Below are 25,467 nucleotides of genomic sequence, written 5' to 3'. Positions count from 1 at the left end.
TCAACTTAACTCAAAATCCAAAACCAGTCTTAGTCCAGCGTTATGATCAGACTTTTTCTCGGTAGTCTGCTTTTTGGAAAAATTAGACTCACTGATCGTGAACTATACGAAGTCCACGCGACCATTTAAATCTATGATCTTCACTTTCATTTATATTATTTTATTTACATTATTTTAAGTATCTTTATTTTTTAGCAAATCATATGATTGAATGATTCAAATAATTGAGCTTAGATCCTATGAAAAAAAATCACTTGTATGTGTTATATTATATATGAAAATGAATGGACGAGATCTATTGAGATGATTAAATGAGTAAATCACGTCCTTTCAATTTTTAACCCCACGTATTCAATGATATTTTCACTAAAAATGACCCAAGTACTGCATGTAATTTGATCCAAATAATTAACTTTCATCATTTCTCTACGTGACCATTCATCTTTCAAATGGGTTTTTCATATTAATAAATTCAATTTATAAGCTGGTGTGGAGTACAGACACTCAGTATTTAATTTATTAAAAAAAAAATTACACACATTAGTGATGTGGATGGTGTATTTTTTTCTACACTTAGAATAGAATGAATCATTTATGTTCAAACCAAGGAGTATATATATTCAACTCCAAGAATTATTAACTAGAGCATATCTTTTTTCCAAATTCAAAATAATAATAATAATAATAATAATGCAAATCAAAGTCATGGTCTTGTTGACCGGGCTCATTTGGATAGTAAGATGAGATGAAATGAGATGAGTTGAGATGATTTTAGATGAGTTGAATAAAATATTATTATAATACTATTTTTTAATATTATTATTGTTTTGAGATTTAAAAAAATTAAATTGTTTATTATATTTTGTATAGAAATTTAGAAAATTTATAATGATGATATGAGATAAGATAGAATATTGGATTGAGAGTGTTTTTGTATTCAAACGGGAGCTAAATATGATAGAGAAATTTCTATGGTTGAACCATTAATCCAAGACCGAGTACTTCTAGAAAATCTCCAACGCTGAATGGGAATTTCTCGCACGCGTGTTTGACCATTACAATGTATATATTTCATACTGCATGCTTTGAATGGAGAAACTTCTTATATATAAATATATATGAATAACTTCTCCAAAACCCAATTTTAATAATTAACCATTCTTTCTTTCAAACCCCATCAGTTTTCTCCCCGTGGAAATTAAGCAGCAGCTCTGTGTGTCTCTGAGTTGATTACGTACAGTATCAAAGCTTTAAACCCAGCTAGCATGGCAGATGCATTGACAGAAGATCAGGTTGCAGAGTTCCGAGAAGCCTTTTGTCTCGTTGACAAGGACTCGGACGGTGTGTTTCTACCAATCATCTGTTTGTTATTAATTCTTGTCTGATATTGTGTGTAACGTATGGTTCATCATTTTACGGTCAATATGTTGCAGTTTAGAAATTCTATATTTGACAGATATGGAGGCGATTTTGGCCTTCGAATCTTCAATAGCTCGTATGCACGCACGCCCGCCCAGCAAAATTCATATAATGAAATCTTCAAGCTAATACTTTAAAAACACCCATAATGAAAATCCCCTTAAATTCCTAACCAATATTTATAATTGAAAAGAGATTAATATACGAAATGAGTTATACAATATTTATTAAGTATTTGATATTATTCGAAAATGCCGGCGTGCGGCGGCATATATGACGTTGTATGACTATTCACTTCATGTGTTTTTTTCTCTTCCGGTATCAACTTTTACTTATCACTTTGTATTTATTTCTCTCATATGAAACCTTTCGAATTCTTACCCGAATTTGAGAATTGATCACTGTCCCGCAACATAAGGAGAAGAAACATTAATGCTTAAATTTTGTTTGACTTATTCTGAGTACTTATGCTGTAGGGTACATTACTATGGAAGAATTGGCAACGATCATTCAGTCATTCAATGAAAACCCCACAAAAGAAGAAGTTCGAGACATGATTGGTGAAGTTGATGCTGATGGAAATGGGACCATAGACTTTGAAGAATTCTTGAATATTATGGCAAGAAAAATGAAGGTACGTACGTTACAATACTATAATTTATGTCCATGTTATAATATGAATTTTTTACAGCAATTATTGGAGGTTTGTCTTTTATCTTTAGAGCTTCTTACATATTTGTTAGATGATGTTGATGAGGATGTGATTCTATTAGGAAAATGTTGCCGAGGAGCTAAAAGAAGCCTTCAAAGTTTTTGACAGGGATCAAGATGGATATATTTCAGCCAATGAGGTGAGCCTTGCCTGCGTTGGCCATATAAAATACTTTTGCTCTTTCTGTTCTCTCTTACACTTTCTTTTGGGTGTATCGATCCGAAATCCACCAAGAGTACTCGCGCGTTCGAGCATACCAACGTATACGCGCTAGTAGTATTTCAGAATTTTATTGTTAACCCTCACTTATGATTTGGAAGAAATTTATCCAAAGATAAAATATGAAAGACAACAAAACTTGTATGCAAATTACTTCCACATTTTTATTAACCTTTACGCCGATCTCACACTCCTCTCTCTGCCTTTCGTCTGTTTTTAGTTCTCGTTCTGTTTCATACGCGCATGCAGACATCTTGCATGTAACGAAGCCTTGAGATTTTATTGAGATAACTTAATTTATCTTAGATTTTGTTTTTCAACTTTTATGTGAGTGAGCTATATATTTATTTTTTAAAAAATGTGCATGTGCTTCTTCTTGTGTAGTTATGTACTTGTGGAATTTGCATGTGAAATGCCTCTTACATTGAATTTCACCATTTTCACTTTCTTTGAGTGATCATGAGTTTGACCTTCTTGATCACTTTAGAAATGATCTCAGCCAACAGTTCCGATCAAGTCTTGTACTAGACGTACCCACTTATAACCTGACCACGTACGTATGAGATAAAAGCAATCAACATGACTTAGATCCTACGTTGGTATACACCAGATCATAATTTAGATCCTCATGTTTTATTTGTCTCCTAAAAAGAACTCTAAAATTAAAGGAATCAAAGGCATAACTAGAAAAGTAATGCAATCAAGCAGCCAAGGACATTATAAAAGCATCACTTAATAATGATTAATTTGTTCCAGCTTTTATTTCAGCTTCAAATGAATCATGTGAACATGATGACTGCCATGATTAATTATATATTACTATACCTACCTTGGCTAAATAAAGACATTTTTTGTTATGTAGCTGAGACATGTAATGATGAATTTGGGGGAGAGATTGACAGACGAAGAGGCTGAGCAGATGATTAAAGAGGCTGATTTAGATGGTGATGGTCAAGTCAGCTATGAAGAGTTTGCAAGGATGATGATGCTCAATTGATTTAAAACGAAATAAAAATAGAGTCATGCATGACACCTTAAACATTTTGAATGCCCCCATGCCTTTCCTTTCGTTGATGCTAGTGATTTCTAGCAAGGTTTGCAGGGCAATAGATGTACGTACATAAAATTGTAAGTTTGAGAACATAATAAACAGTCCAGGGTTGAGTAATTTGTGACACAATATCTGTCCTACTCAAATGGTTTTAAGCATAAAATTGAGACCATCGATCCAAAAGGAGAGTAGATTTCAATTTGAATGTACGCTTGCCACATCATGTTTTAGAATTAGTTTGAAAAAGCTAATGATCATTTAGTAAGTGAACTTGATACACTACAAGAAAAATCATTTTTATCGACCAAAGTTTTAGTAACGATATAAAAATTGTAGCTAAATGTTTATCTTTAGCGAAGAAAATTTTAAATTCATCGATAATATTACTTTTAACAACCAAAATTATACCGTCATTTATATTAGTCGTAAATACATAAGCAGAAAAATTTCTCACTAAATGAGAAAATAATTGTGACGACAATTATAGAATTAGCAATGACCATAATCGTCATTAATAATCTTGTTGTAGTAGAGTATTGCCAATTAGTTTCATTTTGTCATAAATAATAAATTTTAATGAAACTGTAATTTTATGTCAGTTTTAATCTAATAATCGACTTTTTACGACCAAATTTATCTTCACAAAAGATAATATTTTAACGACGATATAAAAATCATAGATAGATGTTTGTCTTTAACGAAGAAAATTTTAAATTTGTCGCTAATATTACTTTTAACAACCAAAATTATACCGTCATTTATATTGGTCACAAATATATAAAGGGAAAATTTCTCACCAAATAAGAAAGTAATTGTGACGATAATTATAGAACTAGCAATGACTATAATCGTCGCTAATAATCTTGTTGTAGTAGAGTATTACTAACTTGTTTCATTTTGTCATAAATAATAAATTTTAGTGAAACTGTAATTTTTTGTCAATTTTAATCTAATAATCGACTTTTACAGCCTAATTTATCTTCGCAAAAGAAAATATTTTAGCTACAATATAAAAATCGTAGCTAAATGTTTGTCTTTAACGAAGAAAATTTTAAAATTCGTCACTAATATGACTTTTAACAACCAAACTTATACCGTTATTTATTTTAGTTGCAAATACATAAGCGGAAAAATTTCCCACCAAATGAAAAAGTAATTGTGACGACAATTATAAAACTAGCATTGACTATAATCGTCGTTAATAATCTTATTGTAGTATAATATTGTCAATTAGTTTCATTTTGTCATAAATAACAAGTTTTAGTAGAACTGTAATTTTTTGTCAGTTTTAGTCTAATAATAGATATTTTACGAGTCAATTTATCTTCACAAAAGGTAATATTTTAGCGACGATATAAAACTCATAACTAAAGGTTTATCTTCAGTGAAAAAAAATTTAAATTCGTCACTGATATTGAACATATTGAACGATATTTTTTAAATTATTTTATTTTATTTTATGTATTGTATTATTTTTAACTAGAAATTTCAAATTTTCCATGATCTTGCAGCACCTCAAATTGCAAATATTCTTCTTTTAAAAAAAATTGAAATTAATTATTCTTTTTCCTATGTTTTCGTGCTCTTATAGTTTTTTTTTTTTTTTTTTTTTTTTTTTTTTTTTTTTTTTTTTTTTTTTTACTTACATCAATGCTCTTTTATTTTACTTGGTGCTTTTAGTATTTGATTTCATATCAATTCTTTGATTCACGCTACTTGCCACAAAAAGTTTCTTATTGATGATGTGAAAGGTACTTTTAAATTTTAATAACTAAAAATATCTTCTTCTTTTTTAATTTTTGAAACGGAATATATATATATATATATATATATATATATATATATATCTTGTTGAAACTTGAAACCGAATGAGGGTATATAAAAACCAAATAGACATAGGCCGGGACACTTATCATCTACACGCCGAACGAGATCTGGAAAAAATAAATAAGGCTAGCTGCACAGGCTTATTAAGTATACAAGAAAGAAAGGTTTTACAACTACGTTTATATTTTTTGGTATGTAATTTTTATTTTTTTATATTTCTTTTCAATATTATTTTGATGTTTATTTACATCCAAATTTTAGAATTTATTTTTATCAATATGTTTAGTTAAGTTTTCCACTAATTTTGAGAACGAAACTTCATTAATGATGATATAATAGTATTATTTATAAGATTTATTTTTTTTCTAGTTATTTATTTGTTCAATGATATATTATTCTTGCTTCATATTAATTGAGAAATAGAGTTACTAATATGAGTTCAATCATATTTTTCTCATGATATAGAATAATTTTAATTAATTGAGAGCCTGATTTATAATTTTGATAAAAATAAAATATTATATCTTTTATGATTTGTTTTAACATATTTAAGTGATAATTTGATTTTATATCTTTAAACGAACAAGAATATGTAAAGTTTAGATATTTTTTAATCCCGTCGGTCAAGCATGCTTTCGTACTTTTGGATTTAGATATTTTTTAATCCCGTCGGTCAATCATGCTTTCGTACTTTTGGATTTTAATCTCGTCCGTCAAGCATGCTTCTATAGTTTTGGTTAATTACAAAAATTGTCATTTAAAAGTCTATTTCTATATCCCAATTTGATTGGTCATTTTTTTCATTCTCTCGATCCCTCTAATGTTTCTCTCTCAGCTACCCTCTCCCTATCTTCTCTCAATAAATAATTTAGAATAATTCTATTTATTATCCTAACACATCATATATATTTTAATTTTTTTTTATTTTTTCTATAATAAATATACAGTATATAGATGATAAGTAAAACAACTCAATTAATTTAATAATTATAAAATAAAAATAAAAATAAAAAATACTATTAAAATATATAAAATCTGTAATGTGAGATGATGAGTAATAATATTTCTCAATAATTTTTTTGTCTTGTCACTTTATCATAGCTGTGCAAGCAAGAGTAGTTTTTCTTCCTATCCATAAAGTAAAAATTTTTAACTCTATGTGATGTAGGTATGGGTTATTTTTAAAATTATTATGTTATTACGATATTGCCCTTCTAAATCATGGAAGCATGCGATCTTTTCTCGTGAGTTTGACTTTATGTAAACTTATTTAAGTTTGGACTCCATTTTTACACGAAGGACACCTATTTTATAAAAGTTAAAATTATATTAGATTATATCAATTATGGTTTTAATTTTAGTTAAACTCGATTTGTTTGTTAGATTTTTACAGGCATAACAAAATGGACAAAACTTAGATACATCTTACTAATAGATTTTCTACAACATATGTAGAAGGGATAAACCAATTTATTGGTATTGTGCGTGGTCATGCAGACAAACTGGGTAGGATCAGGTGTCCATGTGTCAAGTGTAAGAATAGATATTATAAGACTATAAATATGGTGGAAGATCATCATTTTATTAAAGGAATTGATAAGAATTACACTTAATGAATATTTTATAGTGAATATGAAACATGGAATGAAAATCAAGTTCATGACAATGTTAATGAAAATGACTGGACAGAAAATGTTGAAGAAATGTTAGATGATATTTGCATGGGAACATTTATGGATACTAATGTAGGAGAGTCTTCCACTAGCCAAGGTGCCGCATTGCCAGAATTAGGAAATAGAAATTTTGAACAGTTGTGAAAAGATTCTCAACATCAATTTTATCCAGGTTGTGTGAAGTTTTCAAAATTAACTTTCATTATAAGGTTGTTCCAATTGAAGACAATTAATAATTGGAGTAATAAGTCATTTGACATGTTAATCGACCTGTTGAAAAAGGCACTTCCCGATGGAGAGACGTTGTCTAAGTCATACTATGAGGCAAAACAATTGAGGCGAGGTTTGGACTTTAATTATGATAAGATAGATGCATGCAAAAATGATTGTGTACTTTTTTAGAAAGAGCATTCTAGTAGTCAAAAATGTTCTATATGCAAAGAGCCAAGATGGATTGACAATGAAAAAAAAGATAAGAAAATTCCTCATAAGGTGTTACGATATTTTCCATTAAAGCCAAGATTGCAAAGGTTATTTATGTCAAAATACAGCTGAGGATATGAGATGGCATAGTGAAAAACGAGTTCAAGATTTGAATAATTTGAGACATCCAGCCGACTCTGTGGTTTGAAAAGAATTTGATAAATCGCATCAATGGTTTGCTCAAAAATCTCGCAATGTTCGACTTGGACTGGCAATAGATGGTTTTAATCCATTTAGTAACATGAGTACATCTTACAGCGTGTGGCCAATACTACTTATGCCATATAACCTACCTCCTTGGAAGTGTATGTAAGATCTATACTTCATGATGACCTTACTTATTCCTGGACCTAAGGCACCTGGAAATGAAATTGATGTGTATTTGAGACCATTGATTGATGAGTTGAAGCAGTTGTGGGAAGAAGGTGTAGATATATTTGATGCATCAGTATCACAAACATTTCGATTACATCCAGCATTATTATGGACAATAAATGATTTTCCTGTATATGTAAACCTCTTCGAATGGAGTACTAAAGGAAAATTAGTGTGTCCAATGTGTAATGAGGAGACAGAATTTATGTGGTTGAAATATGGGCAGAATCATTGTTATATGGCTCATTGTCGCTTTTTGCAACTGGGGGCATATTTGGCAAAAAAAAGAGGCTATTTTTAATGGTAGAGAAAAGTATAGATTGGCACCTCATGAACTGTCTGGCAATGATGTGTTAGAACAACTTATGAATGTCAGAGATATGCAGTTTGGAAAAACAAATAAGAGAAAACGTGCAATAGAGGAATTGAATTGGCTAAAAAAAAAATATCTTCTTTGAGTTACCATATTGGTCAACACTGAAATTAAGACACAACCTAGACATCATGCATCTTGAGAAAAATATTTGTGATAATGTCCTAGGAACATTGATGAATATAGAGGGAAAGACAAATGACACAATCAAAGCATGAAAAGATTTGTGTCAAATGGGTCTCAGGAAGGAACTACACTTAAAAGAAGATTGTTGTTCTTATCTAATGTCACGTGCACCCTTCACATTGTCAAGTGATGAGAGAAAAAGTTTTTGTCCTTGGATAGAATATGTGAAATTCCCTGATGGTTATGCTGACAAATATTTCTCAGTGTGTGAACGTTGCTAATCGTAGGATATTAGGAATGAAAAGTCATGATTATCCTTTTTTTTACAACGGTTACTCCCAGTTGCAATCCGTTGGTACTTACGAAAAGATATACGGATGACATTGATTGAGTTAAGTTTTTTTTTTTAAAGAACTATGCTCATGTATGTTAAACATCGAGGTTTTGAAGCAACTAGAAAGCAACATTGTCATTATTCTTTGCAAGTTCGAAATGATATTTCCACTAGCTTTTTTTGATATAATGATACACTTAGCCATTCATCTACCACTTGAAGCATTGTTTGCAGGACCATGCAATTTCGATGGATGTATCTTATTGAAAGGTTTCTCGGCAAACTCAAAAGGTATGTGTGAAATCGAGCACCTCCAGAAGGGTCAATTGTGGAGGCATATATTGACGTTAAATTCTTGATATTCTGTTCTATGTATTTTCATGATGTTGAGATAAGATTTAATCGTGTAGAGCGAAATACTGATATTGGGCAAAGGAATGAATGCAGAGGTTTGTCTATTTTTTCTTAGAATGTTTGTCCATTGAGATCCTCAACACTTCACAGTTTAGATGAATGACTTTTTGCAAAGACACAATGATATGTGTTAAATAATTTCATAGAAATTGAGCGCTATCTAAAATAAGTAAATCATGTTTGATTTGTTTAATTGCACATACATTTGAGTTATTAATTATGTCACGTATTGATATAAATTTTATATGCAGTGAACACTATGAGGAGATCAAAGCAAGATGAACAAATAATGTATATCATAGACATGAAGCTGAATTTTCAAAGGGGTTCTAACAACGTGTAAGTATTTTTTTTTAGCAATATGGCGATATTTCTAATGTGTTGAATACAATCCATATAATATTATTTTGCTAATTGTTATGTTTAATTTGTTTTGCATTATTTTTAATAGACTAAACATTTACATAGCCAGAATGCACCCGATGTGTCTGATCAATTATATGCACTAGCTTGCAATCCTGACTCACAAGTTGCATTCTATAATGGTTGTATTGTGAATGGTGTTAGATTTCACACTAAATAATGTGAATGAAATCGGTGCACATAGTGTAGTGGTGTACTTGTTAAAGGGGAACATAAAGCAAATGATGTTAACTTTACAGAGTTTTAAACGATATTTTCGAACTACATTACTTGGGAGGTCATCAAGTATTCAATTTCAATTGTGATTAGTGGGATATTGGAAAACGAAGAATAAGAATACAAATAGACAATCATTTTACATGTATAAATATATCTCGTGTTTGGTATAAGGATGATCATTTTGTCTTAGCATGTCAGGCATCACAAGTATTTTATCTCAATGATACTGAATTGAGAGGTAATTGGAAAGTGGTAAATAAAATTACTAATAGGAACATCTATGATGCACCCCTGATGGTAGAGGAAGAAGATGGAAAAGCGGCTGATATTGAAGCATATCAGGAAAATGAACCTTTCGGGTTTAATGCATCTGTGGAACTTGGTTTGGGGGAATTGGCTCCACTGTTGGGAGATGATGTGACATCTGAGTATGTTGATGTGTTATCTGCCAACAATACAGTTATTAATAAGCATCCTAGTGATGAGGACATGAATAGTAACACAGATGAGGAAGGAGACTCTAATAATCAGTTCTATGCAGAGGAGGAATTCTTGATCACTCAAAGTAATACAGATACTGATGATGAACTGTAGTGAATATGCTTTGTTGTATACCAAATTTAGATATTTATTCTCTCTTATAAAATAAAGTTTGGATGTTAAGTAATGCAATAGATTTAGTTTTTTTTATTATTCAATTACTGTATGAATTAGTCTATTAGAATATATGGTTTTTGCAGGGGCTTTGGTTTAGGGATTTATGTAACTCCCAAAACTTTTCCCCTTGTAAAAGGTATTCCACTGCCGTAAGAGAGGGTCATCAATACAAATTAGGGGTACTTTCCCTCTTCTTGAAAAAAAATTATTTTATTAAGAGTATTATTTGTGTGCAACGTATTATCTTTTTAATCAATATATATAATTGTACCTACATAAATAATTTTTAATTGGACATATTATCTTTTTAATCAATATAAAAAAAGGGCATACACTTTTTATAATATACACTTTAACTTTTAGAATGAAGTTGAAGCACCCACGATAATATTTGTAGCCTCAAGCATAATTTTATATATACCACAAGTTCCATTTATTTCCTTACATCCAAAAGCATAACACAACCCAACCAAGCATACCAACAACATTCAATATGAGTGAAATTAATCCCAACCAACTAAGCATACCAGCAACAAACTCATTATAACTCCATCATTCAATCCCAACACTTCAAGACAATTCATCAATAAACATAGCCCAACTCAAACATAATCACGCATTTAGAAATCATTTTCGTCCTCACAAATCCAATATGAGTGAAGTTAAAGATTAAAGATTAAATCTATCAACTACAAACAGTCCAACCATTACATTACTCCAATATTTAGCATCAATTCATAGGATTCCACTTCACACTCCCATATGCATTATCTAATAATTTCACAACCCAACATCATCACAAACCACACCAGCTTTCCTCAATCTACCACATCAACACAATGAATTCATAAAACAGATATATCCATAATTTAACACACACAACCAATCTAATAAACAACCTAGAGGAGAAAAATGGAATAGTTGTTATACCATAAACAATCTAGACATGGCTACAGTGTTGCTCTGGGTTGTAGCTGTTGCTTGCTGTTGCTTGAGGAAGTGTCCAATGGGTGGCTGGACAACCACAGAAGTTGTGGCCAAAGGCGTGCTTGTGGTGCTGCTGCATCGTGGTGGCTGATGGCGTGGGTTTCCGTGGGACTGGCCAAGAGGAGGGGTTGGGTCAAAGGGGGACCTCGATTTTAGGAGGCCGGCCGTGAGACATTAAGAGGAGCAGCCGTGGGGTTAGAGGTGGTTGATCTCGTGTGCGGCGGATGGTACTCGGCTAAGGGAGGAGGAGAACCGTGGGAAGAGAAAAGATAGGTAGGGTCTGCTGCCGTGTGTGGGGGTGGCCGGCGTGCCTGTGCTCTTGGTGAGGCCGTGCTGCTGCCGTTCATAGCAGTGTTGGGTTGCTGCTGTTCATAGGAGAGGCGAGAGAGCTTGAAAGGGAGATGCCGAGAGAAGGAGAGAGAGGGATCCGAAGGCTGAGAAAGAAGAGGGGTTTTTACCACCGGTGAGACGTGATGGTGTCGGGTGAATCGACGGTGGTGGTAGAGAGGCCCAGCGCTGGTGCTGGGTTGTTGTGCACAGCGTTAGGTGGGTTTGAGCCTAGAGGGAAGGGAGAGGGTACCGCTGGGGGGTATTGTTGGTGGAAAAGATTGGGGAAAAAGTGGAAAGGTTGGGAAAATATTAGTTGATCCAATAAAATTGACCAATAAAATTGATTAATTGAATTTTTATTTTTAAATTTTACTTAATGACTAAAGGAGTAAATATATATTTTTTAAAATATTTAAATTTATTTAAAAAATGATTAAAAGAAAATAAGAAAAAAATAAAAAAAAAATACATTTACACTGCATCAGTTCACTTTGTCGGTTAACCATCGGTACTGCTAGCATTATCCTAAAGGGTTTATATCATGGAAAAAGAATTCGTGGGAAAAGGGAAATTTTGTTGTAGTATATATATCTAATGCAAAGTAGTTGTTGCATGTTAACATTATTATATATGCATGCATCTTTTAGAAGAGCTACAAAATAGTAAATCTAGAAATGATTTATTCTTATATTTTTCAGCCACTTCTAAGGTGAAACGAGGTAGTGGTAAAGCACAGTGCATATCATTTGAGAAACTGAGAAAAACTGGTCTCATTCCAGTGAAAACAGAATTGGGCAATAAGGGAGCTACTGGAACAAATAGTATTACTTTTATTAGCAGGGTAGACTATATTGCTAGGTATTTTGCTCCCATTACCTGCAAAAGCTGGAGGCACATCCCTGAAGTAGATAAGGAGGAATTGTACACTTGAGTCCGCGTAAGTAATAGTTATGCTTATATATTATTTTTCTTTTTTGGTTTAAAAAATATGTAGTACATTTGTTTAATTCAATTATGTTTTAGGGAGAGTTCCTCCTTGATTGGAGTGAAGATAAAGTCAAAGAGAGCATTAAAGCAAAGTTACAAAGAAGCTACAATGACTATCACCTTACATTGCATAAGATATTCAAGAAATACTCAACAAAAGAGGAAGCAATTGCTCATGTCCCAGATGATTTGAATCAAGCTGATTGAGAGATATTGTGTGATCGATGGGTAAACCCAAAATACAAGGTATCACAAATTTTTAAACTTTGAAGTAATTAATGTTAAGGTTTCTCAGGTATATATAGTCATAAGCTATTGTATTAGGTAGTATCAATTTCGTCATTAACAAGCATGCATAAAAAATTTCATTTATTTATTTCGTCATTAACAACCATGCATAAAAAATTTCATGAGAAAATAAATGTAAATTGATGTCTATATTATTTACAAATAATGTAGATTTGGAGTTTATGGTGGGCATTGTATATATAGTAGGCTTGTGATGGAATTGGAGTTTGAGAATGTGTATATATGTTAAGGGTAGAACTAGTTGGTTGGTACTAGTTCTATTTCTAAATAAAATAAATATTAAGTTAGGATGGACAAAGAGGCTAGTTGTTACCTACTCATAAACCTTGCAGTTTTTTTTTTTTTTTTTCTTTATGTTTTTACTCCTAAAATTAACTTGCATTTTTTGGTCTTTTTTTTTTATAGAAATTGTGTGATCAAAATGCTTTGAATAGAAGCAACTTGAAAGTTAATCACGTGACTGGATCAAAATCATTTGCTAGACTTCTCAAAGAAAAGATATTTTTTAATTGTTATTTATACATTGTGATTTTTAATAATAGAGATTTTTTTTTAAAAATTTTTTTAATATGTTGAAGCGTGGAGAGGATACTACTCTAATTGATTTTTATAAGCTCACACACTCAAAAGATGGCTCTTTCACGACACCTACAACAGAAGAAAATTATGTAAGTAGTGCATTTTTCTTACGAAATACCTTACTTCAACTTGAGCCTTGATTTTTTTATTGTAACTCTAGCATATAGATGTTATATTTCTAGCTTTTTCCTTTTATTGGTGTAAGGAATCTAATATATATATATATATATATATATATATATATATATTGACATTGTCTTTGTCTAAGTTATTATATAGAGTTTCATTTTGAGTTAGAGTTAGAATATGCCATTTTTGCACTATTTGCTTACTATAGTTCATAGATGAACTGATACAGGTAACTTAAACGTTATATGCGGAGTTATTTTTTATGTGCAAGGGTTTGAAATTTGCATTGTTGTTTATTAGTTTTTAGATTTGGTATTTTATGGCACCATGTAATTAGAATGTTATTGCATTATTGATTATTATGATTATTTTAAAATAATTTATTAGAAACCTAAGATGAGACCTCTTGCTCACTTATTTTAACCATAGTTGTAAACTATACTGTACAATAATGAACAAAAATAAAAAGTCAATTTCAACTTTGAGATGTTAGTGATGTTTGTTTTTTCTTTTGTGATATTTTGTTTCTCAACGTTAATTGATTTTATTTTACTTTGGTTATGCATTGGATTTAGACAAGCACAATGCATACATATGTTAACTTACTTTTCTAAGAAAAACTTGCTCTTCCTTTTGTAGCATAAGATGAAAGATTTATGGAATGAGAGAAATGCTGCCTGATCATCACGAACTGCAGAAGTTATTTTCAATGAGGTTTTGGGGCATAAATCTGGATATGCCAAAGGATTGAGAAATTATGTCATACCTATTCCATCATCTTTAAGTTCATTGAAAGTCATCCAACTCACTCAACAAGTAGAGAAATATAAGAATGAGATAGAGGTTTATAAGGAGAAATGGGAGGAGTCGGTGCAAATGGCAGAATCTATGCAATCAAATATCAACATTATGGTAGATAAACAAAGTGAATATGATCGTCGCCTCTTAAAAATTATGACACAATTAGAGACTCATAGAGAGTCCTAAAGAGACAATCAATTTCACATTTCTATTTTAGTTTGCAAAGAAAAAACTTTATTTGAATGTTTTTATGAATAATGGTACTAGATTTAAATGATGGCTTTAATTTTATGCATTTTGTTGTAGCACTAGAATTTATTATTAATTGTTTTTTAATATTGATGATTATTTGGTCTTCTATTTATAAAGAACGAAGAATTATGTAATCATACGTGATGAAATATATTTGTCACTAATTCTAAATGCATGTCACCTTTTATGACTATAAATATTTGTCTCTAATTCTAAATCATGGTGTGTAGTGACGAGAGTTAGTCGTTGCCAAAAGTAAACAATAGTGACAAATTTAACTCGTCACCTATGCTAGACTCCAGCTTCTTATTATATTATTTGTGATAAATAAGTTTTGAAGGCAAAAATTAGCTTGGCAGTGACAATACTTCCTCACAGATAATTTTCTATTAGTGATAGTTATTTTGGTTGCTATGGTGTTCATATCTGCAACGAATTAATTGTCTAATATTAATGAGGAACAAATCTTTCGTCACAATTGTGTTAGTTTTTGTGACAATTTTTGTTTTATGGGGACTTTTTGGGACCAAGTATGAGACCCTTCTTACAACAAAATTGTCGTCGCTAAATATAGTATATTTTGTAAAAGTGTGCTTTTATCGTCGTTAATAACTTTCAACGATGAGATATTTCCGACGAATGTGTGATCATTTTTTTTTTCTTGCAAAAAACAATTTATGCCGAAAATTCAATGTTTAGTGACAAACTTTTTCCTCGATAAAAGCTTTATTTCTTGTAGTAAAAAATAATAAATAATAAATAAATAAATAAAGAAGAAGAAGAAGAAGAAGAAGTAGAGTTTGTCATGTAAAGCTCCCTCAATGTTTTTATGAGAGGAGTATTAAGAAGGAATATTACAATATGTGCAAGCATTATAATTTGCATAAACTTATGAATGGTTTCGGATGGAGTACAAATTATAATATGCACAATGGAATTAACAAGATCAAAACATCAAGTCTATGCGATTAGGGAAATACTTTATCCACAAAATGATTATATAAAATTAATTTTACAAACTAACATTGCTTGATGTGGTTTGTCAGATTATAAAATTAATTTTATTTTAAATTAGATCTAACGGATCAAATGAAATTACATCAGTTTATAGGATTACTTTTGTATATTTTTTATGTGGATGTAGCACTCCTCATGTGATTAATGCATAATAAATATAAAAATTGGTAAAGAAAAAATGTACTTCATGAGATTCGAAAATTTCAAAGTTGATGCTCATTTATCACAAAATCTTCTAGTCCTCAATCCATTTGTAATGAGCTACAAGGAGTGTGTGCTCCTTATTTGGAAGAAATAAAAACAATTAAATTGTTATTTAATGAAAACAAAATATAAAAAATAAATTTCTTTTCATCCACATGCAAATAGAAGAACAAAAGAAAAAAAAAAAAAACGAAACAATTTGCTTCAAAGTTCATGGCTTGGAGCCTTAGCTTGGTCATATAGTACGTGAAAAAGAAAAAATATCTTTTTGTAAAAAGAAAAAGGTCTTTAGCCCTTTCTACTAGAACTATTGTGGACGGCATGCGCGAGCCAAATGCTTGATTCAGTGGTCCTTGATGCAAAGCTCTAGTCCTTGGATTGGTCCATTTTGCAAAGCACTGGTCCTTGGGCCAATGCTCTCGTTGTACGTACGCACTAGTCCCCGAATCACTGTCATTTGTCACACGTACGCACTGCTCCTCAATCTAGTGCACCATGAGCATGGTCCTTGGACCTGAGCTCCCTACATCGAGAACACCCGGCGAGGTACTGCACCAGTCTATGGATGAGTATAGGCGAAGTGTTATCGCTAGTCAGGTGATGCCAATGAGTGACTAGTCCGTGGACCAGTGCAAGTTGGTTGGCATTGACTCAAGGACCAGGGGCAATGTGCACCATTAGTACATGACCAAAGGGTAGCATCATTGTAACACCCCAGGCTTCTTGAGGCTTACGTTTTAGGAAAGCTAGATATCACTCTATTTAGGGTTTTTATTTATTGAAGTAGAACTTAGGCTATCAGGCTAATTATGTTTATTGTTTGAAGATTTATTAGTGGGTAGATAGAATTGGACATAGAATTATAGATTTAGATTTAAAGAGGAGTGTTCGCTGGCCCATTAGAAGGTGGGCAAGCTCAAAGATTTCTTTTCCAAAACCCACAAACACCCATAAAACCAAACCCATTAAAGCCCTGGCCAAATCCCCCGCATAGTCCAATTCCTTCCAAGTCACATTTAAATTACCTAATCCTACTCAAAACACAACCTCCTTTATTTTCACAACATTTTTTAACTTATCTTATCTCATCTAATTATTACAATTTTATCAAATTTTCATTCAAATTAAAATAAACAATTCAGTTTTTTCAAATTCTAAAATAAAAATAATATTAAAAATATATATTATAATAATATTATATTCAATTTTCAACTTTAATTCCAACTCATCTCATCTATAAAAACAAACCACAACCATAACTCCTACCAATGTCAAACTCTATACTCAACCAATAAGCACTAGGGTTACCACCCTTGTACCCCTAGTTTCCCCACATTATAAAACCCACATAAGCCTCGTTCTCTTCCCCTTTAAACCGAAATCCCTAGCCCTCATGCACCTTACCTCAATAAACAAACCCTAGTTAAGCACTGAAGTCAAGCCAATTCAACCCTAGTTAATTTAGCCATGTACCTCCACCACTCATTGGAGCAAGCTTCTCTTTCTCTTTTGTTAAGGGATTTGGTTGTTGTTATTATGGCTTTATGGAGGGAAAGAAGGATAGGTGATAATGCCATGAATTCATAGGTGTGATACTTAAAGATTCAGTTTTATGAACGAATAAAGTGTATGCATGTTGTGTTTGATCTTATTGTACTAACTTGCATGGGTTGTACAAAGAATATGTGTTAATTAACGCAATGAATGATTCAATGTATGTTACAGATTCCACGACCCACGGCTAAGGTTATTGGAGCAGCATGCACAACATGGCACCACCACCTTGAAGCTGCAGAATCATGAAGGATCAGCTAGCTGATTTTATTAAGTTATTAAGCCACGTGTAGGTTTAGTAGTTAACTAATTTGTATATAAATAGAATGTGGTACCTCTGTAAAAGATAGATTTTCATTTTCTCATTCAATACAATTTTGAAATATTTCTTTCCTTTCTTTCCTTTTTTGCATATTCTGAGATGGTATCAGAAGGTGGAAATCCTGCTCCCGAAAACTCTACTCGTACCAGTTCTTTTGTTGAAGATTTCTTAAACCCTTATTTTCTTCATCATGGAGAAAGTCCTGGATCTGTTTTGGTTTCTCAACCTCTGAATGGTGAGAACTATTATACTTGGAGTCGGTCGATGGTAATGGCCCTCAATGCCAAGAACAAGACGGGTTTTATTGATGGAACTTTTTCTTGTCCTGCAAATCGATCTAATCCGCTTTATATTCAATGATTTAGATGCAATAATATGGTTCTTTCTTGGATTTTAAATTCTCTTACGCAAGAGATTGCTGCAAGTGTTATCAGTTCTTCCATTGCTACAGAAGTCTGGAACAATTTAAAGACTAGGTTTACACAAGGTAATGGCCCGAGTCTTTTTCAACTTAAGAAGGATCTTTCGTCCTTAATTCAAGATCAAAGTTCTGTTAATTTGTATTACACAAAACTCAAAGCATTATGGGATGAATTCTCCAATGTTAAGCCCATTCCCAGTTGTATTTGTCAGCCAAGTTGTTCATGTGGAGCTTTGAAGACAATCATTGATCAACATAATAATGAATATGTTGTCCAATTTTTAATGGGCCTTAACGATTCTTTTACACACATTCGGGGTCAAATTATCTTAATGAATCCAATTCTATCCATTGACAGAGTTTTATCTCTTACTCTTCAAGAAGAAAAACAAAGGAAAGTTGTTGGATCTTCAATCTTGTCTGAATCTGCTGCTTTGTTTAGCAAGAATGTGGCCCCTGCATTGACTTCTTCAACTAATGTCAAGAATTATCAAAAATCAAGATCACGACCAGTTTGCACTCATTGTGGCCTCACTGGACATACGGTTGACAGGTGCTATAAATTGCATGGATATCCTCCAGGGTATCGACAGAATGCAAGGCCAAGAACATCCTCTGTTAATCAAGTTTCAACATCTTTGAATACCTTTGATGAAGCAACTAATCGTTCAAACTCCACTCCTCAATTCCCCTTTACTCAAGAACAATGTAATAAACTTCTCTCATTTCTTCAAAAGTCCTCACAACAACCAACAGCAATAAATGCTATAGCAAATCCATTGAGTCTATCAGGTATAGTTAACTCACCTAATCATGTTCTCCAAAAGTCAAATTCTTGGATAGTTGATAGTGGTGCTACTGATCATATGGTCAGTTCCCTTTCGCATTTCACTACAATTGTCTCCGTTGCACATACTTCAGCAAAATTGCCTAATGGTATCTGTGTTCCAATAACACACATTGGAATAGTCAAATTATCAGAATCAATGATTCTTGATAATGTTTTGTATGTTCCTTCTTTTTCTTTTAATCTCATATCAGTCAAAAAGCTTACTGAAAAATCATGTTGTTTTGTTTTTCTTGCTGATTTCTATTTCATACAGGACCAACACTCTTGGAAGACGATTGGAGTGGCGAAACAAGTGGCTAGGTTGTATTTGTTTCAACCATCTGATAAACATTCTGCTACTAATTCTAGTAAAATTTCTGTTTTCAGTTCTACTGTAAACAAGACTTCTTTTGATCTATGGCACTTTAGGTTAGGCCATCCTTCCTTAAAAATGATCCAAATAATTCACAAATTGTTTCCTGATGTTACTACTCGTTCCACTTTTGATTGTAATACTTGTCCATTGGCAAAAAGATTGCCATTTAATACCAGTGATTCTATTAGCAATAAAATTTTTGATTTGATTCATGTTGACATTTGGGGTCCCTTTGCTGTTGAATCTATCACTGGTTTCAGATACTTCCTTTCAATTGTTGATGATTGCTCACGATGTACTTGGGTATATCTAATGAAAAATAAATCTGACACTCAATTCCTTCTTCTGTCATTTTTTAATCTCATTGAGACTCAATTTGATATTCATATCAAAGTTATTAGAACTGATAGGGGAAATGAGTTTCATATGTCATATTTCTATGCTTCTAAAGGAGTAGTTCATCAACAAACTTGTAGAGCTACACCTCAACAAAATGGTGTAGTTGAGCGTAAACACCAACATCTACTCAATGTGACACGATCCCTACGATTTCATGCCAATCTACCTCTCAATTTCTGGAGTGAGTGCATTTTAACAACAACTCATTTGATCAATAGAAATCCATCACCTCTGTTATAAAATAAAACACCATATGAAGTTATATTTTCTAAGCCACCAAATTACTCAAATCTTAGAGTGTTCGGTTTTCTATGTTTTGCATCAACTCTATCTCATAGTCGCTCAAAGTTTGCACCTAGAGCTCATCCTAGTGTGTTCATTGGATACCCACATGGAACGAAAGGGTATAAACTCTATGATTTGGAAACCAATGTTATTTTTCTGTCCAGAGATGTTATATTTCGAGAATCTGTTTTTCCATTCAAAACAGGTTATGATCTTCCTACAAAATCAATTGCTCTACTTGTCCCACAAACAGATAATGCAACTTTTGACTATCCTCAAACTCAGACTCCTTCCCATTCAATCCCAGAAAATTCTGAGTCAATTTCTGTTTCAATTCCAGTATGTTCTCCATCAAATCCTAAGGTTCCATCACAATCTTCAACTAGAAAGTCTACTAGAATACATAAGCAGCCATCTTATCTTGCAGATTATCATTGTAGCTTAGCCACAACTGCAGAAGCCACTTCATCATCTAACTCGAGTGAAGGTTCATCCTCAAGTATTCCATATCCTCTTTCTTCTTTTATATCATATTCAAATCTGTCTACCTCACATAGAGCTTTTGCACTTGCTATATCCTCACATAAAGAACCCAATTCCTTTAGAGAAGTCATTCAACACAGTCAATGGTGTGATGCCATGGCTGCTGAAATCAAAGCTTTAGAAGATAATAAAACTTGGACTCTCACTCATTTACCTCCTAACAAACATGCTATTGGATGTAAATGGGTTTATAAGGTAAAATACAATTCTAATGGGTCTGTTGAAAGGTATAAAACCCGCTTAGTTGCTAAGGGCTATACACAGTAAGAGGGATTGGATTATATGGAGACTTTTTCACCAGTTGCAAAGATGGTTACTGTCAGGGTACTCTTAGCTATAGCCGCATCTAAAGACTGGTCATTGCATCAATTAGATGTCAACAATGCATTTTTGCATGGAGACTTAAAAGAAGAAGTTTATATGTCTCTTCCTTAGGTTTTTATTTTAATCAAAATAGTGCTGCAGCCAAGGGGGAGTTCATGCCCACTGTCAAGTCAGATTCTGCTAATCAGCTTGTATGCAAGCTCAACAAATCTTTATATGGCCTGAAACATGCATCAAGGCAGTGGTTTTCTAAGTTTTCTACTGCTCTGTTGAAACATGGTTTTATTCAATCTACAGCTAATCCAACTTTGTTTACAAGATAGAAAAACAATTCCTTCATTGCTTTATTAGTGTATGTCGATGCTATCATCATCGCCAGCAATGATGATTCAGCAGTAAGTGATTTAAAGGAATTTCTTCATTCTCAGTTCAAGCTCAAAGATCTCGGATCTTTGAAGTACTTTCTTGGTCTTGAAATTCCAATATCAACGAAAGGGATAGCTGTTTCACAGAGGAAGTATGCGTTAGAAATACTATCAGATTCAGGGTGCCTAGCATCTAAACCTGCTTCATTTCCAATGGATCAAAATCTTAGACTCTCAAAAACAGAAGGAACACCTCTTGAAGATCCACTCTGTTACAGAAGGTTGGTGGGTAGACTTGTTTATCTGACAATAACGAGACCATATTTGTCATTTGCAGTTCAAATCTTAAGCCAGTATGTAGCAGCACCTACTGATGTTCATTTGGCAGCAGCTCATCGAGTGTTGAGATACATCAAACACAATCCTGGTCAAGGGATATTTTTATCTTCATCAAGTGACTTGCAAATCAAGACTTTTTGTGATGCAGACTGGGCTACTTGCAGAGACACCAGGAAGTCAATTACTGGTTTTTGTATCTTCCTTGGACAATCACTTGTTCATGGAAATCCAAGAAACAGAACACAGTGTCTAGATCCACAGCAGAAGCTGAATATCGTGCGATGGCAACTACTACATGTGAAATAACATGGCTGCAACACTTGCTCAAAGACCTATCTATTTCTCAAACCAAACCAGCTTTACTTTTCTGTGATAATGAGGTTGTTGTTCACATATCTGTCAACCCTATTTTTCACGAACGAACCAAGCATATTGACATGGATTGTCACATTGTTCGGGAAAAACTCTTGGCAGGAACCATCAAGACCTTGCATGTTTCATCTATTCATCAAATAGCATATATACTAACTAAGCCTCTTGGTTTTAACTCTTTTTCTAGTATTCTCTACAAGATGGGTGTCATTGACATTTACACTCCATCTTGAGGGGGAGTATTAAGTTATTAAGCCACGTGTAGGTTTAGTAGTTAGCTAATTTGTATATAAATAGAATGTGGTACCTCTGTAAAAGATAGATTTTCATTTTCTCATTCAATACAATTTTGGAATATTTTTTTCTTTTCTTTCCTTTCTTGCATATTCTGAGAGATTTGCAGATGCAATTATCATGTGATGCACTTGTTGCTGATGATACTATTGTAACTAATTTACTAGAAAGCCCTCCATTTAGTTGAGTTAGTGTACTTTTTTGTAGATGCAGCCATCATGTGATGCATATTCTTGAGATACTCTCTTATCTCTTGGTGCTTCAAGAAGCAAATTATTGTATCAACGATCATTTGCTAAGGCAAAATATCGTGCCATGGCCTCAATTTCTACAGAATTTACTTGGCTAAGACAACTTTTTTCTGATTGTTCCATTCCTCATCCTCAAGTTGTTGACTTGTTTTGTGATAATCAAGCTGCACTGCATATAACAGCTAATCCAGTTTTTCACGAAAGAACAAAACACATTGAAGTGGATTGTCACTTGATCAGAGATAAAATCCTAGAAGGTAGCATCAAAATTGCCCATGTTTCAACTCATTCACAGCTTGCTAACATCTTCACCAAGTTATCGCCCTCTTATCTCCTTTATTTACACCTTACAAGATGGGAATAGTGAACATCTATTCTCCATCTTGCGCGTAGGGGGGGTATTGGAGCAGCATGTACAACATGGCACCACCACCTTGAAGCTGCAGGATTATGAAGGATAAGCTAGTAATGACAACACCAATGGAGCTGATTTGCAGATGCAGTCATCACATGATGCACTTGTTGCTGATGATATTATTATTGTAACTTACTAGAAAGCCCTCCATTTAGTTGAGTTGTTGTGTACTTTTTTGTATTTTTAGATAGAGTTAGTTATTGAGCTGTACAGATATGATGGATATTCTTTGATTCCTTAGTTGCTTAGGTTGTTTTCCTTTTCAGTATATATCTAGGAGCAGTCTGTAATACGAGTGGTAAATGAATGAGAACAAAGTAGCCTTTTCTTCAATTTTCTCTCTATTTTTCCTCTCCTTCTTCTTCTATTCTTACAAAGGTGTTTTAATTGCATGGACAAGCTTGTACCAAGTCATTGGGATTTCGGGCAGCATATAGTATATATAGATTTGAATTGTCATGTTACGGGTCACATGAAAACAGCTATAGGAATATAGTAGTCATTAGAAGGGCCGGAAGCACTGATCAACTGGAACTCGTCTCTCCCCCTTGATGCTCTACGTAGATGACCTTAGGTTGATCATGATATGCAGGTTAAGAATGATATGAATTAGATTGGAAAAGGCACGGTTTGGTAAGTTATCAACTTTAAAGACTAGTTGATCATATGGATTAAATGAATGGTCACAAATTGAGCATGCCTTTTAGGTTTGAACGTAGAATGATATATGCACTAAATAGCAACATATAATTGCATGCAATAAGGTATGTGAGAAAGGTTACAAATTTCATCAGTATCAATAAGAGATAGATCGGGAGTAGGGATGATTATACAATGATCAGGAGATTAATGCATAGGCTGCATGCATACGTGCCATGGTTTCTCTAAAATGAACATAGGCTTGCTAATTTTAGGATTGCATTAGTATTAGTGATGGATGGATGTAAATTAGTGGACCGAATTGCTAAGATAATATGATAGGATTTTATATATGCTTGAGGAGTGAAGTCGGCTGGAGTACATGTAAGTTAGGCTTTATTAAAGGTGAAAACAAACTGGTAAATCGGACTGAATCGGTGGGTTCGGTCCGGTACTTGGTTCAGTTTGGCCCGGTTCGCTACTAGTTTCATTTTTCTCAAAATTGGTCGAAATCGGTCCAGTTGCGATTTTTCCTTTTCTAAGATCGGACGGACCGGTTCATATATATATTAATTTTTTATATTGTATAAAATATTTTTTATATTATATATAAATATATATAATTATATATAAATAATTTTGTATTATATGATAAATTATTAATTAATATTATTAAATTTTAAAATCCTATATAAATAACTATATATTATCACTATAGTCTATTGTATTAGTAGTTATACTAATACTATATCATTATATATTATAATATACTATAATATATCACTATATTATATATTATAATATATCATTATAGTCTATAATACAATTATAATATAATATTATAATATACTATAATATATTATTACTATATTATTATATATTTTAATATATATACTATATAATATGCAGGAAAAACCAGAAGTACCTATTTAGGGGTATTATCGGTGTGATATCGGTTATTCAAATCTCAAAACCGGACCGGTTATACCCGTAAACATTATAATGATATTGATAGTTCAAGGAAAATAGGTAATGTGAGATTATGTAAAGTTACATGTTTATAGAGGAATGATTAATATGATTACATTCATGATTATACGTTGTGATTGCTTATGGACTCGTTAAGAGACTTTTATGTTAAAAGGCTCCAAGTAAGAACATGATCAAGGAAAGTGAAGGATTAAAGGGATTTTTAGATGTTACGAATATCTAAAAATATATGTGAATATTAATGAAATAGTTTTTAAATAGCAATTAAATAGTTTGAGTTAAGATATCTTATTGAGTTTTAGAAAAAGAGAGAAAAATTGAATAAAAATATTTAGGTTGCATTCAAAACTCACATCAACTCATCTCATCTCATCATTACAACTTTATCAAATTTTCATACAAAATATAATAAACAATTTTAACATTTTTAAATCCTAAAACAACTTTTCCAAATTTCTACACAAAATATAATAAATAATTCAACTTTTATTTTACTATTCACAAACTATCTCAACTTATCTCAATTCATTCCTGAATCCAAATCACTCCTTAAAGTTAAAATATTATTTGAATATAATTTTTTTAATATAATTTTTGTTTGAAAGTTTGGGAAAGTTGTATAGGGTTTTGTGTTTTGTTTGAGAGTTTGAAAAAATTGTAATGATTAGATGAAAAAATTGAAGATTTGAAATTAAAAAATATTTTTAATTCGAGTAATATTTGAAAATGAAATATTTGAGAATACCTGAAAACAGTTGTATTTCCAAACGAACCTTAAAGGGTCATGAATTGCCTCATTAGGTAAACTTCTAGATTTAAATTGTCTATGCCTTGAATAGATTCTCATAT

The 25,467-nt window shown here is 32.3% G+C and overlaps 1 protein-coding gene across 2 annotated transcripts; it reads left to right on the top strand.

The window, feature by feature from the left end:
* The first annotated feature begins 1,096 nt into the window (after positions 1-1,096).
* On the top strand, positions 1,097-3,479 carry LOC121262276 (calmodulin-like protein 11). 2 transcript variants are annotated; one of them, XM_041164676.1, is made up of 4 exons: positions 1,097-1,341; positions 1,896-2,060; positions 2,203-2,270; positions 3,213-3,479. In XM_041164676.1, exons 1-4 carry the CDS (start codon positions 1,266-1,268, stop codon positions 3,345-3,347), a joined length of 444 nt encoding a protein of 147 aa, XP_041020610.1. In that variant the 5' UTR covers positions 1,097-1,265; the 3' UTR covers positions 3,348-3,479. The 2 variants fall into 2 exon arrangements, with proteins under 2 accessions (XP_041020610.1, XP_041020609.1); XM_041164675.1 differs by having other exon boundaries at positions 1,099-1,341; positions 1,896-2,053; positions 2,193-2,270.
* Positions 3,480-25,467: the final 21,988 nt, after the last annotated feature.

The sequence above is a fragment of the Juglans microcarpa x Juglans regia genome, chromosome 4S, assembly GCF_004785595.1.
Source record: "Juglans microcarpa x Juglans regia isolate MS1-56 chromosome 4S, Jm3101_v1.0, whole genome shotgun sequence".
Classification (NCBI taxonomy): domain Eukaryota; kingdom Viridiplantae; phylum Streptophyta; class Magnoliopsida; order Fagales; family Juglandaceae; genus Juglans; species Juglans microcarpa x Juglans regia.
This window is presented reverse-complemented; position numbering and strand designations above follow the sequence as displayed.